We start from the raw sequence: 13,097 nt of genomic DNA, 5'->3' as shown, positions 1-13,097 counted from the left end.
GAGATCATTATATCTATTTATTACAACAACAAAAAAAACACATTATTATTATTATAATACGAGGGCCATATAGAAAGTAAGGTTACAAGGGTTCCTAAGGCCGGGGAAATTTTTTGTTTTGAAGTTGGCACACCTGGAATTTAGGAGGGGATCCTAACGGTAAGTTTATAAGTTCCCGCTTGTTTACCGGCCATTTGATCAGTCACAGTAAATTTTTCCGATAAAGAGGTCGTCGCGTGCTGCAGCCACCTCCCGTCCGTGTGAGATTAGCTTGAATTTTCGGATCGTTTTGCACAGGAGGGAGAAGCTTTTCTGGACTCTATCGTGACAGGGGAAGAGACGTGTGAGGGGTGTGTCACTACACCCCATAATCCAACAGACAATAACTTTAGTGGCGTCATTCATCTTCCCCAGCCACCAAAAAGTTCAAGACGATCCATTCAGTCATGGCATCTGTTTTTTGGGAATGTAAGGGGATCCTTTTGGTGGATTTTATGCCTAAAGGGACTACCATTAATACAGAGGCTTAGTGCAATACCCTAAAAAGAGCCATTCAGAACCGCAGAAGGAGAATGCTGACCCGGGGAGTCCGCCTCCTGCATGACAACGCCAGGTCCAACACCACATGAGTTTCACAGGAGCTGCTGACATCGTTTGGATGGGATATTGTCACTCACCCCCCCTATTCACCAACTTGGCGCCTTCGGACTATCACCCTTTCACTAAACTTAAGGAGTTTTTGGGAGGGAAATGTTTTTCCAACGATCAGGAGGTAGAGGAAGCTATGAAGAAGTGGCTAGAGCTGGCAGCGGATGTCTATAATACTGGGATACAAAAGACGGTGCCCCGGCTATAGAAATATCTCGATCTCAAATAAAAGCATTTTTCGATCCTACATGAATATTGTAACCTTACTTTCTGAATGACCCTCGTATAACATTCCATGAAAAACAGAACATTGAAAAAAGAACATTGTAAAATAATTTCATTTAAAATTATATGTAAGTGTTAATAACAGAGTAATCCACCATTTAATGGTTGTTTAAAATTTAGTTGTGTAAAATTTTTAATATGTTTGTTAGTAAGGCCCTTAGAAGGCAGTTTTAAAAAAAAAATTATGTGAATACCGCGAGTCCCAACTGCTCCCAACCGTCTGGGAGCCAGTGAGACTATGTCATCCCAAATCGGGGAATGTTGTGAGGCTTATGGTGAAAGAATGGGGAAGAGAAAGGTGGGGGAGTAACTGGCACTGATCTGGTCACCTAACACGGCTAAAGCCATTTCAACAATGTTTCAATTCTGAATGATGGTCCTACACAAGGGCGATACTGAAAGTATCTTCCACTCTGAAATGTGCTGCAAGTATACTATATATTTATATAAAATTAATTCTATTTCACTATTGGTTCTTGTGTCATTTACTTTGTATTAGTGTAAAAATATTATAAATTAAAATGTATTACATATTATGTATTTTAAATGAATAAATTGAGATTTTTTATTTTTTTTGTAATAATACAAATTAATCAAATAAAATTTACTTGAGCACACCGGGATTTAAACCTGCGACTTTCGGATTGCTAGTCGAGAGCCTTACCCCTTGACCACAGAACAGGACGTAAAAAGTTTGAACAAAATTTACTTACTTTTTAATTTATAAAAAATGGAAGTGGAGTATTTGGTTTCTTAGGCAATCTGCAGGTAAAGGTAAAGCCAGGAACTAATGTCGATCTGACAAGATAATTGCACTTTTACACATTTTAATAAAATAATTATTAGCAAAATTAAAAATATTAGTGTGTAGCCTTTTCATCATAGTCTTTAATGTAACTAGAAAAACTTATTAAATCACATCTTCCACCAAAATCTTGTTAAAAAATTATCTTCCCGAGTATCTAGCATGCTCGATTGATAAGGTTTTATCGATGATGTCTGTAACTTGACGATAACGTCTATCGTACGATGGTATCGTAATGTCGGTGACTTTGTCATCATTGTCAGGCGAGTGTAAGAAAGACAGAGCAATGCTAAATGGACTAGAACCAAAAGGTCATCAAAAGTCAGTGGTGACATTTGTTTCCATACAAATCCATATTATGGAAGGCATTTCTAGTATTCTATGTTTTCATAGAAATATGGATATGGGGCTACACAGAAGAAAATTATTATAAAAAATCTGAATGTTTTAATACGTAAGTACCTGTCTTGGTAGGCACGAAGTTATAAAGAACACATTTAAAAAAATAGATTTGAATTATAATATGTCAATGTCGATAAAAAGCATTCATTTGTTAATTTATTTTAGATAAATGTAGTTTCCAAAATTTTTGCTGTGTGCGAAATGTAAGCGTATCGTTTGTTAAATTGTTATATTTACTTCAATAAACATGACTGCTGTCTTGCGTAATCGTAAATTTGTAATAAATTACCCAAATGATTATTATCTGAAGCCCCGGAGTGAAGGCCGGATCAAGTCTTATGATTCCTGCACCGATATTAGAGCGTGGTCCCTTCATGAGGATGAGAGAAGTGATCACTTGTTTGACCTGATAAAGATCGACAATGAGCCTTGCTACGGGCTGATTCCTAAAGGAGTGTTGGCCGATATTCTGGCAGGCATCAGGGGTAGTAAAAATCCAAAGGTAAAACGTGCATTATTGACATTTAATACTGTTGGTGAGGCAAAAGACAGGCCAGAAATGAAGTCGGCGACCCACAATGCGAGCTCCTATGGTGCCGTGGGTTCCATGATATTTCATCAAAATGACAATTAAACACACCTTTAAAAAGTGATACAGAATCATTAAAAGTGAAGAAACAAAAACTAGGTTAAATAGTTACCTATGTAACCTATTTTCATCACTTTTCATGACTTTATATCACTTTTTGTAGATGTGTTGAACTGTAATTTTGATGAGATACCCGGTCACCCTTCGATACTATTCTATATTTTTAAAAGTTCTGTCCTCAGCGTGCTCTAATTAATATGACACATTCATAAAAGCATGAAATTTTGTTTTAGGAGACAACCTCATTCTTGCATTCGCTTCTCACAATTTTTTAGGGAATTTATTGTAAATAAGCATAATACATTTCCAAAATTGGTGATTCTGCAAGTATTATTTATAAATATTTTTTCCAGGGTGATGACAATGGTTTGACTTTTGCGATGGATTCAAAACCGGAGACCTCAAAAGACCCAGGTAAGAACAAGAAAAATTTGTGACGTTTGGTAATTATTTGGTTTCATTGAATCTAAAACATAATATGTATACTTATAAAAATTGTAACACACTAATACTTAAAACAATTTCATTTTATATTTTGGATTCAAAACGATGTTTAGAAACCTGCGAACTTTAAACAATTCAAATTCTTAATAGCCTCACATCTACAAATACTGTAGACCCGTAACTTACTTATTGACATTGAACCACGATTAGCCGATCAGTGATCTGGTATTGGAAGATGTGAAATTAAAAAGTACTAACCAAAATTTGTGTTATTTAAAAAAATTATTACCTAAGAATAATTTTATTTTCTAAATTTATCTTGCTTAATTTAAGGCAAAGAAGTTGTTGGGGATTCCAAAGAGAATGAGCTGGAACTTAAGAAAATAATAGCTGCTAAAGATAAAGAAATAGCTGGAAAAGATAAAGAGTTGGCTGGAAAAGACAAAGAACTGGCTTCTTTGCTTAAGGAAATAGTAAGTTTTTTTTTCTGGTAGGCTTAACACGCACTGCGATTAAACTCAGCGGTTTTGGAATAGCTTAAAACGTCAAACCGCGTACAAACACGCACAGCAGCTGGCGTTTTTACTTAATTCTATTTCATGGTAGTACTGAAATAGAATTAAGTAAATACACCAGACACTGCATGTTTGTAGGCGGTTTGTAGTTTTCACCTATTCCAAAACTGCTGCGTTTCATCGCAGTGCGTCCATCCACTTACTAATTTCTTGTAGTTCTTTAGGAGACCACAGATTCCCCTATTTCTGTGATGTGATGCTGATCTCAGGGCAGAGTTTCTGATGCTTTGGATGCAGATCCCCTTCAAATGGCAATATGAAAGGAAAATACAATACATATTTTAATTGCTATTTATCTTTTAGAACGATCTGAAAACAAAATGCAAAGAGGGAGTACAAACCTTAACAGACACCAAACGCAAATCCAGCAGAGTAAGTATGAGTGTGGCTAAGGAATCTGAAGCGACAATCAAAAAGTTAAATGAACAGGTTAAGCAACTTCAAGAGGAGATCAAGAAACTCAAAGAAGATATTGTTAAGTAAATATATCATTTTCAATGGCAATGCTTGTAAAATTTTTGAAAGCCTAAAATAATAAGGATTTTTTAAATTGTATAAACTTCTAACACAGATCTTCAAGCGGAGGAGCGGAAACAGAAGCATTACTAAAAGAGAAGGATGGGAAAATAGAAGAACTGGAGAAAATTATTAGAGAGATAACTGGAGAAAGAGATGCTCTACAAAAAGTCAACGCTGATCTAGCCAAGGACTTGGAAGAATTCAAAGTAAAATCCAATAACTTTTTCAAGCAATTTTTAAAATTTTATCTCTATGAGATTTCTACGAAATAAAGACAGGGATCTACGGTGACTGGTATTTAATGTCCTCCTCAGTTAAATCATTCGCCTGATATTTTTATTAGCATCAAGTAAAAAAAAGTAGTTCAATATTTGAGTTAAGTCCCCAATTCAGTTCAGGAATTATTGGCGGTTCTTCCCAGTCCAAAGCTGGAGGTCCGCCTTAATGTGTAAGTCTATCTCATCTGTGCAGGAACTCTGTTTCTCTTCCCCAACTAAATTAACCCAGATTATAATGCTAGAAGTCACCCGCTAGCGGCTAGAGTCCGGAGTAAGACAATACTGTCGCCTTTACCTTGCTTCTAATTTACGATTTCTATCTCCACCATTGCCAAATTAGTTTTAGTTTTGGTCATTTTCTTTTTATGAATTGATAAGATGATCACAGAAACATTGGCAATTTCAACTGTAAAATGGCAAAATAGTAGAAAAGCAATGTCTGTAACATCCACCATATTGTTTGCAGGTCCATTTGGATAGTTTGAATAATTTGACAAAGGAGTTGAATAATTATGCAAATAAAGCACATTCAATGAAAGGAAATGGACAAAAGTATGCAGAACTTCTGGAAGCATTTAAAGTGGTGAGTTTTTAAATGATAAACATGGAAATAAAACCGTATCATGTACATAATAATACTGTACAAAGTTATCCCATTTATTTTTTGCCAAAATAATTAACCTTTAGCGTTGCAGAATAATGTTGGCCAATATTGTCAATGAATTGAATATTTATTTATAATAATATTGTATTGAATTGTTTGAATAATCATTGTAGGCTTTGGATGAGGATGTGGCAAATGCTAAAGTGGCCGCCGGACAACTGAAGAAAGAGAGGAAACAACTCGAGGAGCAGATCAAATCACAACTGGATGAAGCTTTGGAGATGTACATTGCGGCCCTGGAGGAAATACAAAAGAAACAACTAGAGATTGATAAACTCTCCAAAGATCTAGCAGAGATCAAAATTAAAAATGATGAACTTCTAAAGAAATGTAAAAATTTAAATATTTTTGCTTTTTGTTTTCATCTCGAACGTATAATATCCACTTGAACGATTGGTTGTATATATATACACCTATGCATTAACAATGTTATTTAATTAATCATTCCTCAAAATATTATTATGGAAATATATGAACTGCTTACTGCGGTTTAAAGCCAATGAATCCATGTAGATTTCGCCATTTTTCGTATGCTTTTAGGTTCTATAAATTTGCCACATTATGACAAGCGATTACTGAAAGTGTTTTTGCAAACTTGCTATAATATGCCAAAAATCACTACTTTATATGTATTGTTCTTTTCTATTATTCTGAATTCCCGTCAGAACACAATAATATATATAATATAATTTGTATTTAATAATTTCTTCATATGAAGCGGTTACTTTGTGATGTGACATTATAATTTAAAATTAAACAATAACTTTGTAAACATCACTTATAGGTAAATACTTAATGCCGACCGGGTTTCGTTATAGCGAATATCGCTATAACGAAACTCGGTCGGCATTAAGTATTTACCTATAAGTGATGTTTACAAAGTTATTGTTTAATTTTAAATTATTTAATAATTAATCAATTTACACAGTATAATCACTAATGTTATAAAAATTATTCATAAAATTAGTTTTCACTACTTTTGATTTTTTAATGTTTCTCTTCTATAGATAACATCATACACAATCTACATCTGCAATAGGATTCATGTCACTACTTTATATGTATTGTTCTTTTCTATTATTTTGAATTCATGTCAGAACACAATAATATCTACAATAGGATTTACGTCACTACTTTATATGTATTGTCTTTTCTATTATTTTGAATTCAAGTCAGAACACAATAATATCTACAATAGGATTTAAGTCACTACTTTATATGTATTGTCTTTTATATTATTTTGAATTCACAGCAGAACACAACAACAGGCTTTGAGTAAAAAAAAATCTTAGTGCAAATCCCCTAAAAAGTTTGAACGATGACTTAACTCGTAACTTCCGAAAGCTGAAAAACTTTTTTTATAAATAAGATACCTATGAAAATTTCAGAATGTCTAATATTTTTGTTTTAGAAAGAATAGAAATGGTATACATATAAATTATTATTTTAGGTAGCAGTGCCCCGTCTGTTCAAATGCCAACACCCCAAACTATTCAAACTCCCAAGAGAGACAGTAAACCTCCAGAAAAAACTATTGATGTAAGATTGCTAAGAATACATAATAATATTATTTACATTATATTATTCAAAACATTGATCAATTAATTGGCGTATTTAAAATGCTGTTGTATTTTGCAGGTTCCTAAACGTAAAATTACGATTGTAGATGAAAAACATATCACAAAAAGGTAATTCCACTTTTCACTCTAATTTTTATATTTAAGAAAATATGGTTCAATATATTAATCAAATAATGCTATTTTGCAGGGTCAAGTTTACTTTTGAAATATGTATATAGATATAATATTGTGGCTGAATTCATTTAAATAATTGTTACGATGCAGTGGCAGGTAGTTTTAGTTTAAAATATTCTGTTCAGTCCCATATCGAGAAATCTTTTTCATTTCAACAGTGCTGAAAATAGTTCACCAACGATTGAAACAAAAAATGTAGAACAACAAGAAGTTCAGTCTCCGAGTGAAGACCAAACTCCTGATTTCCTTCTCGATGATACGCACAAATCCTTCAGTGCTGATCATCAGGAAATAGTTGTAGTTCCTAAAGTTGAACACACGTTAAAGATTGGCGATAATATGTGCCAGATGAATGACTGCACGGCAAAATGTTGTCAAAAGCGCCGGGAGCTAGCTGAAAGATGTCCCAAATGTAACGCCACAAGGCGATTGTGTATCAGTTCTATTGAAAGGAGAAGTGAATCAGAATCGGCAATCAACAATTCCCAAGGTAACGAAAGCAACGCGCTTACCGATGCCATCAGGAAGACTGAAGAATATCACACCAGCTTTTGCAAGAAATATCTGAGCCAAGGATTCAACAATAACCATGTAAAGAATGCGCCATCCCACCAAAAGACCAAAAGAAAAGAAGAACAAGAAACAATATGGACGCACCGGATTATACACGAGAACTGGGATTTCATACTTCCTCAATCAAATAATGAAGTTGGTTCTGAAATGCAAGAAGTACTGGACTGTGACATCCAATTTCCCAATTACAATTTAATGATCAGAATGAATGACCAATCTAAAAATAACGATATTCCTAACATCAAATAAGTAATAATTAATAACATTAGTAAAAATAACAAGAGTACATATTAAAGTCAGTCAGAATGTGGTCCATCGAAATGTTTAGTTTTACTGCAGTCAATGGTTTATTTAAAAAAAAATATATAAGTAATGTTAAAAACATTTTTTTTAATGACACCATGTGATATTTTTGATTAATTTATGAAGTCTTTCTTACAAAACCTTTTTAAAATTTAGATCTTCGCCTTCATCAGAGTATGACATGAGGATAGTTCAGTCAAGAATGGCGCTGATGGTAGTGCCAAGAAGTTTCCCCCATCTCCCCGTTACTCCCAGTCAACTCAAAAACTCAAAACCCAAACATCCTTCAAAGAAACCTGTGAAATATTGTAAACCTGGAACTATCGCTAACCCGGGATTATTTTAGTTTCCTAGACATGTTTGTGTTTGTTAAAATAATAGGTACTTTATAATACGCCTATGATTAATATGACAATCCTTTCAGATTGTTGTAATATAAATATGATTTGTTTGCAATCTAATAAAGTGTATAACATATGTTATTTTGTCACTGTTTTATAGAAGTGAGTTGTTCGCGAACGACTCGGCTCAGTGAAACGGCTTTCCATACGGATCCGGTTTGCAAAGACCGATCTGTATGGTTCGCGGATCTTTGCGCACCCGCGATTGTTAAATGGTTCACACGGCTCACTACTGAACCGGGTTGATAATATAGGGATTCATAGCAAGCATGCTAACAGTCGCACGCATACTATGGCGTTGTGTTTATTAACACACTTAGGCCGGGAAAGATGGTTCTGCCCGTTCGATCGATTGATGCTTAACGCCAGGAAGGGTAGTTCTACCTTTTGCGCCGGCTTCATTTCAATGGCAGAAAAGACAGAATTATTCAATGTTTTTATATACCAATCTCTTTGTAAAGGTCCCAACTATATGTATATAATTATTGAATCGTAATGCAAGTTTTCTTTTTAAATTTATCTTCGTGCCTTTCGTTTACATTGGTACTTCAACAAAAGGATAGTACATTATTTGTTATTGCAATAATTCAATTCCTGGAATGAGGGTTTTTATGACCGTGAAACCCGATTTGAAATGACCTATCTATGTTCTGCCTCACTTAACTCCTATGTGCAAGCGAGCGAGATATGTCGAGCGTATTTAAAGAAAGAAGGTATAGGCAAATACGGATAGGCAGACTGTAATAAACATATTACAAGGTTAATTGAGTTGCATTTCCAATATTATTCGATTTTCGTTTAGTACTTTTATTGCTTGGGTATGCTGGGTTACTTCGTAGATAAAACCATTTAAAACAAATTAAAGAAATTCAATCTTTATTTTCGCACCCGACAAATCTTATGATTTCAGCGAAAATTTTAGTATTGATTTAAAATAAGAGAAAATCAGCAATGTACGCTTTTGGAGGCAAGATCTCAGTAGGGAAATTTCCTTAGGTCTAGGGGAGAAAAATTTAATTGTGAAAAGGGAGAAAGCATACAAATGTAGAGAAATTCTGAAATGTTAAAGAAATGAACTCAAATTCTAGGGAAATTTATAATTTTCTGGGAAAATATTAAATTCTCTAGCCACCCCCCCCCCCATGGATTCGAAAGAACCGTTGTTCAATTGAGCCGGTTCACCGAACCGGATCTTTATGGAGAGCTGGAACCCAGCAACTACATATTGATTCTGTAGAGGATGTAGTATGGCAGGAGGATGTCACATTTGAGAGGTCAACTGAGAGCTTACCGCACTGCCACTAGTTTATTGTACATGTACACACACAAATATAATTGTACTAAATTGTACGGTCAACGGATAATTCTTTAGCATAATATATTATTTATTACAGTCAAAAGTAATACTTATGTAGGTAAATAATTTATTTGCACAATGGTTTATTACTAAATAAGGGACTCTTACGATTAGTGAAAATATAACATAATAATTGAAATAGAGCATTTACTCTGCAGTTTTAGGCACATCGATAGATTTGCCTTTCAGTCCCAAGGAGTAAAGGAGGGCCTTGTAGCTGGGGTCCCGGCCACGGAACCTCCTGAACACCTCGTTGGAGTGGCAGCTGCCGCCCGACGCAAGGTACGTGTCCCGATAGCGCCGCCCCACCTCCTGCACCGCACTCTCGTCGTGCTTAGCTTCATAGAACGCACTGTAGATGTCAGCCGCAATCAGCTGCGACCACACGCTAGAGTAGTAGGCTGCCCCCCAATCTCCCGAGAATATCTTGCCAAAGTTGCAAGGATGGGAATCATTCTGGTCATACGGAAGTGTGTGATACAATGGCCATAATTCCTTTACGAGATCCCTCCAAAAGGCTTTGGAAGAATGTAACTGGATATCCAACGAGGAGAGATATAATTCCTTGCATAGATCGTACCCTGCCATGTGCGTGCGGACTTGCTGAATGTTTTGAATTATTTCATCGGAAAGTGGTTCTTGCGTGGTGTAATGGCTGCTGATGGCTTTGAAGGTGGAAGACTCGTAGAGCCAGTGGGTCATAACATGACCGCACACGTCTGCCACATCCCACTCCACATTGGAGATGCCGGCCACGTCCGAGTAGTTGGCTTCAGTGAGTAAATGCCTGAGTGAATGCCCAAACCTATGGAATAGGCACTGCACTTCTTTGAAAGACAGAAGCGATGGCTTTCCGTACATGGGAACCTCAAAATTGAAAATCAGCGCTGCCAAAGGGTGGGTCTGCGTAATGGAGCTTCTATTCCTTATGGTCAGCATCCAGCCGGAGTTATCCTGAACTTTGATCTTCTCACATTCCCTCGCATAAGGATCGAGATAAAAGCCGGCAATTGGAGAGCGACTATCGGCTTCAAATATTTCGAAGAATTTCACATCCTCGTGCCACGTATCTACATTTTTCCTTTCTACTATTTTGATATCGAAGAGTTTAGTACACAGATTAAACAGACCTTGCAGAACTGCGGGCAGGGGGAAGTACTCTCTGATTTCATCGGCATCGAAGTTATACAAGGTTTTCCTCTGCTTTCTTTTCCAATATGGTACGTCGGAGGGCCCCAAATTGCCGGTGAACCCTCTTTCTTGGGCGAAATTGCCTAAGCTTTCCAACTCTAGATTTTGGATGGGTCTAGCTCTCTCCAGTAGACTAGATAACATGTGTTTGACATTATCCACCGTTCCAGCCATCTTGGTTTCCATACTCATATCAGCGTAAGTTTCGAATCCTAAGCAATTGGCTTGCTGGCGCCTATAGTCTCTAATCTTTTCTAATGTGGTACTGTTTTCCAATGATTTTTCAACAGTAGTGGAACAACGTGAAATGTGACCCTGCCAGGCGTTCCATCGCAGATTCTTGTCGGGGCAATATTCCATGAAACCTTCGTAGACATGGGGCAGAAGGGAAACCTTCCAAGGTCCGCGGTCGGGCTCGTTGACGTCTGCGGCCATGGCCTTAAGCAGCTTGTCGGGGAAGTCGCGTACCACGTTTGGGTCCCTGACGGTGTGGCTAAATATTTTGGTGGCTAATTCCAATTTGTCTCCGAACTGCTTCCGTAAATTCTTAATTTCAAAATTAGTTGAATCCAATCTCTCTCTATTGATGTCGCTTAGTTCCAATCCATTCAAGCGACCTTCCAGGGCATATTTGTCAAGGATTCTGGATTCCTCTTCTGATAGAGACTTGCTATCGAGTTTGGCTTGGCGGAGAGCTTTGTTAATAGGAGCACTTCGGAACTTGGAGGTGTTAGCCCGGTGAGCTCTGGTGTGGATCTGCATGTATGACTTGGTGGGCATTAGGGTGCTGTTCCCCATGTATAGGGTCTTGGCCAGACCCCAGGTCAGCTCCATAGGACAACTTAAATGTTCTAAAGGATTTATAACTTCAGTGAAAACATTCTGAACATTATCAATAGAATTTTCAATATTCCTCACTTCGTTTTCGTAATCGATGGTGTACTTGCTCATGGCGGCGATGCATTTTTCAACAGTGAATGAGTTAAATTCTGGTAACCCATCGGGTCTGAGAAGGGAGTTCTTTTCTTTCAAATCTTCTCCGATTTCTGGTACCCTGGAAACAAAGATATGTGTGTTATGTTAGAAAAATCAAACAAAGATTTACCGATTAACTCACTACAAACTACGTAACATGTAATATTATTCAATAGCAAATATGAGAAAAGCTGAAAATGAATAATTAGTCTCAATATTTCAAAAAAATTTCATTATTATCATGCATTATTGCAAAGAGCGAGTATATTACAAACAAAAAATTAATAATTATGCGTTGAAGAGAAACATCTGCTAATAAAGTTAGTTCTTTAGCTAATAACCTTATTTTTGTTAATATCACAATATTATCAATAGGAATGGCCAAGGGTTTCTATTCAGACGGCTTTGGAATGGCACATGGATTACGATTTTTCAGAAATCGGATAGTGATGTTGATAAATACTATGGTGAAGGGTTCAGATGACAGCATAAGCTACTGCATATGTATATTATTATTATACGAGTAGGGTAACTATTTACTTCGTTTTGTATTGATTCTAACAAAATAGAAAAATATTATGTATAGGCAGATTATCCTTTGCGGCAGGGGAAAAGTGACCATATTTACTCACAATACGATGTATCCACTGTGTCTCTTCTGATAAGAGAAGTTGTTCCTTCTTAATAATAGTCTTTTACCACAAAAAGACACGGCCATGTCGACGAATTTAGAAAATGTGTTTTGGTTGTGATTACACCGGGCATCCGTAAGAATTTTAGTTTGACATAATGTTTTATTCCCGTGGCAACAATTCGCACTAATTACCGACGCAGTCTAAAATTTACTGCTTTACCGGCACAAATATTCTTTTTGTTTTAGAAAGAAGGCCAGAGATGGCAGTACTAGTATTAAATGCATAATATAATACGTGTACGGTGCGTGGTTTATTTATGTTTCTGCGTGTACGGGACCAGGGACGTGCAGTGATAATATAATATGGCAGTGATTTTATACAGATTTTAGCGATATAATCATTTTGATTCTTGTTTTGATATGACATTAAATTAAAATAACTTTTCCGGCTTGAGCCGCTGTATAGTATTGTATTGTCTAAAACGTGGTAACTTAAATTTATAATTATTTTATGTTAATATTTTAAGTTTGAGATCAACGCACCCACACGAACGTTTTTAATTTAATCGTTTTATTTTTGTATACTTACCTAACATACTAGTTAGAAGATCAGTTTAAATCAAGTCATTCCCAAAGTGTT

General features: G+C 36.0%; 2 protein-coding genes across 2 annotated transcripts; one reads left to right on the top strand and one right to left on the bottom strand.

Moving 5' to 3' along the window:
* The first annotated feature begins 3,107 nt into the window (after positions 1 to 3,107).
* Positions 3,108 to 5,957, top strand: LOC149422774 (uncharacterized). The gene is made up of 3 exons (XM_089633952.1): positions 3,108 to 4,533; positions 5,072 to 5,188; positions 5,383 to 5,957. Exons 2-3 carry the CDS (start codon positions 5,138 to 5,140, stop codon positions 5,656 to 5,658), a joined length of 327 nt encoding a protein of 108 aa, XP_089490078.1. The 5' UTR covers positions 3,108 to 4,533; positions 5,072 to 5,137; the 3' UTR covers positions 5,659 to 5,957.
* Positions 5,958 to 7,802: 1,845 nt separating this feature from the next.
* LOC149422773 (uncharacterized) lies at positions 7,803 to 12,615 on the bottom strand. The gene is made up of 2 exons (XM_089633951.1): positions 12,456 to 12,615; positions 7,803 to 11,902 (listed from the first exon to the last, which is right to left on the bottom strand). The coding sequence occupies exons 1-2, from the start codon at positions 12,539 to 12,541 to the stop codon at positions 9,805 to 9,807; spliced, it is 2,184 nt and encodes a 727-aa protein (XP_089490077.1). The 5' UTR covers positions 12,542 to 12,615; the 3' UTR covers positions 7,803 to 9,804.
* Between the last annotated feature and the right edge of the window lie 482 nt (positions 12,616 to 13,097).

The sequence above is a fragment of the Hesperophylax consimilis genome, chromosome 7, assembly GCF_061612785.1.
Source record: "Hesperophylax consimilis isolate HC1 chromosome 7, BYU_Hcon_1.0, whole genome shotgun sequence".
In the NCBI taxonomy this organism is placed as follows: domain Eukaryota; kingdom Metazoa; phylum Arthropoda; class Insecta; order Trichoptera; family Limnephilidae; genus Hesperophylax; species Hesperophylax consimilis.
Note: the sequence above shows the minus strand (reverse complement) of the source record. Positions and strands in the feature narration are given on the sequence as shown.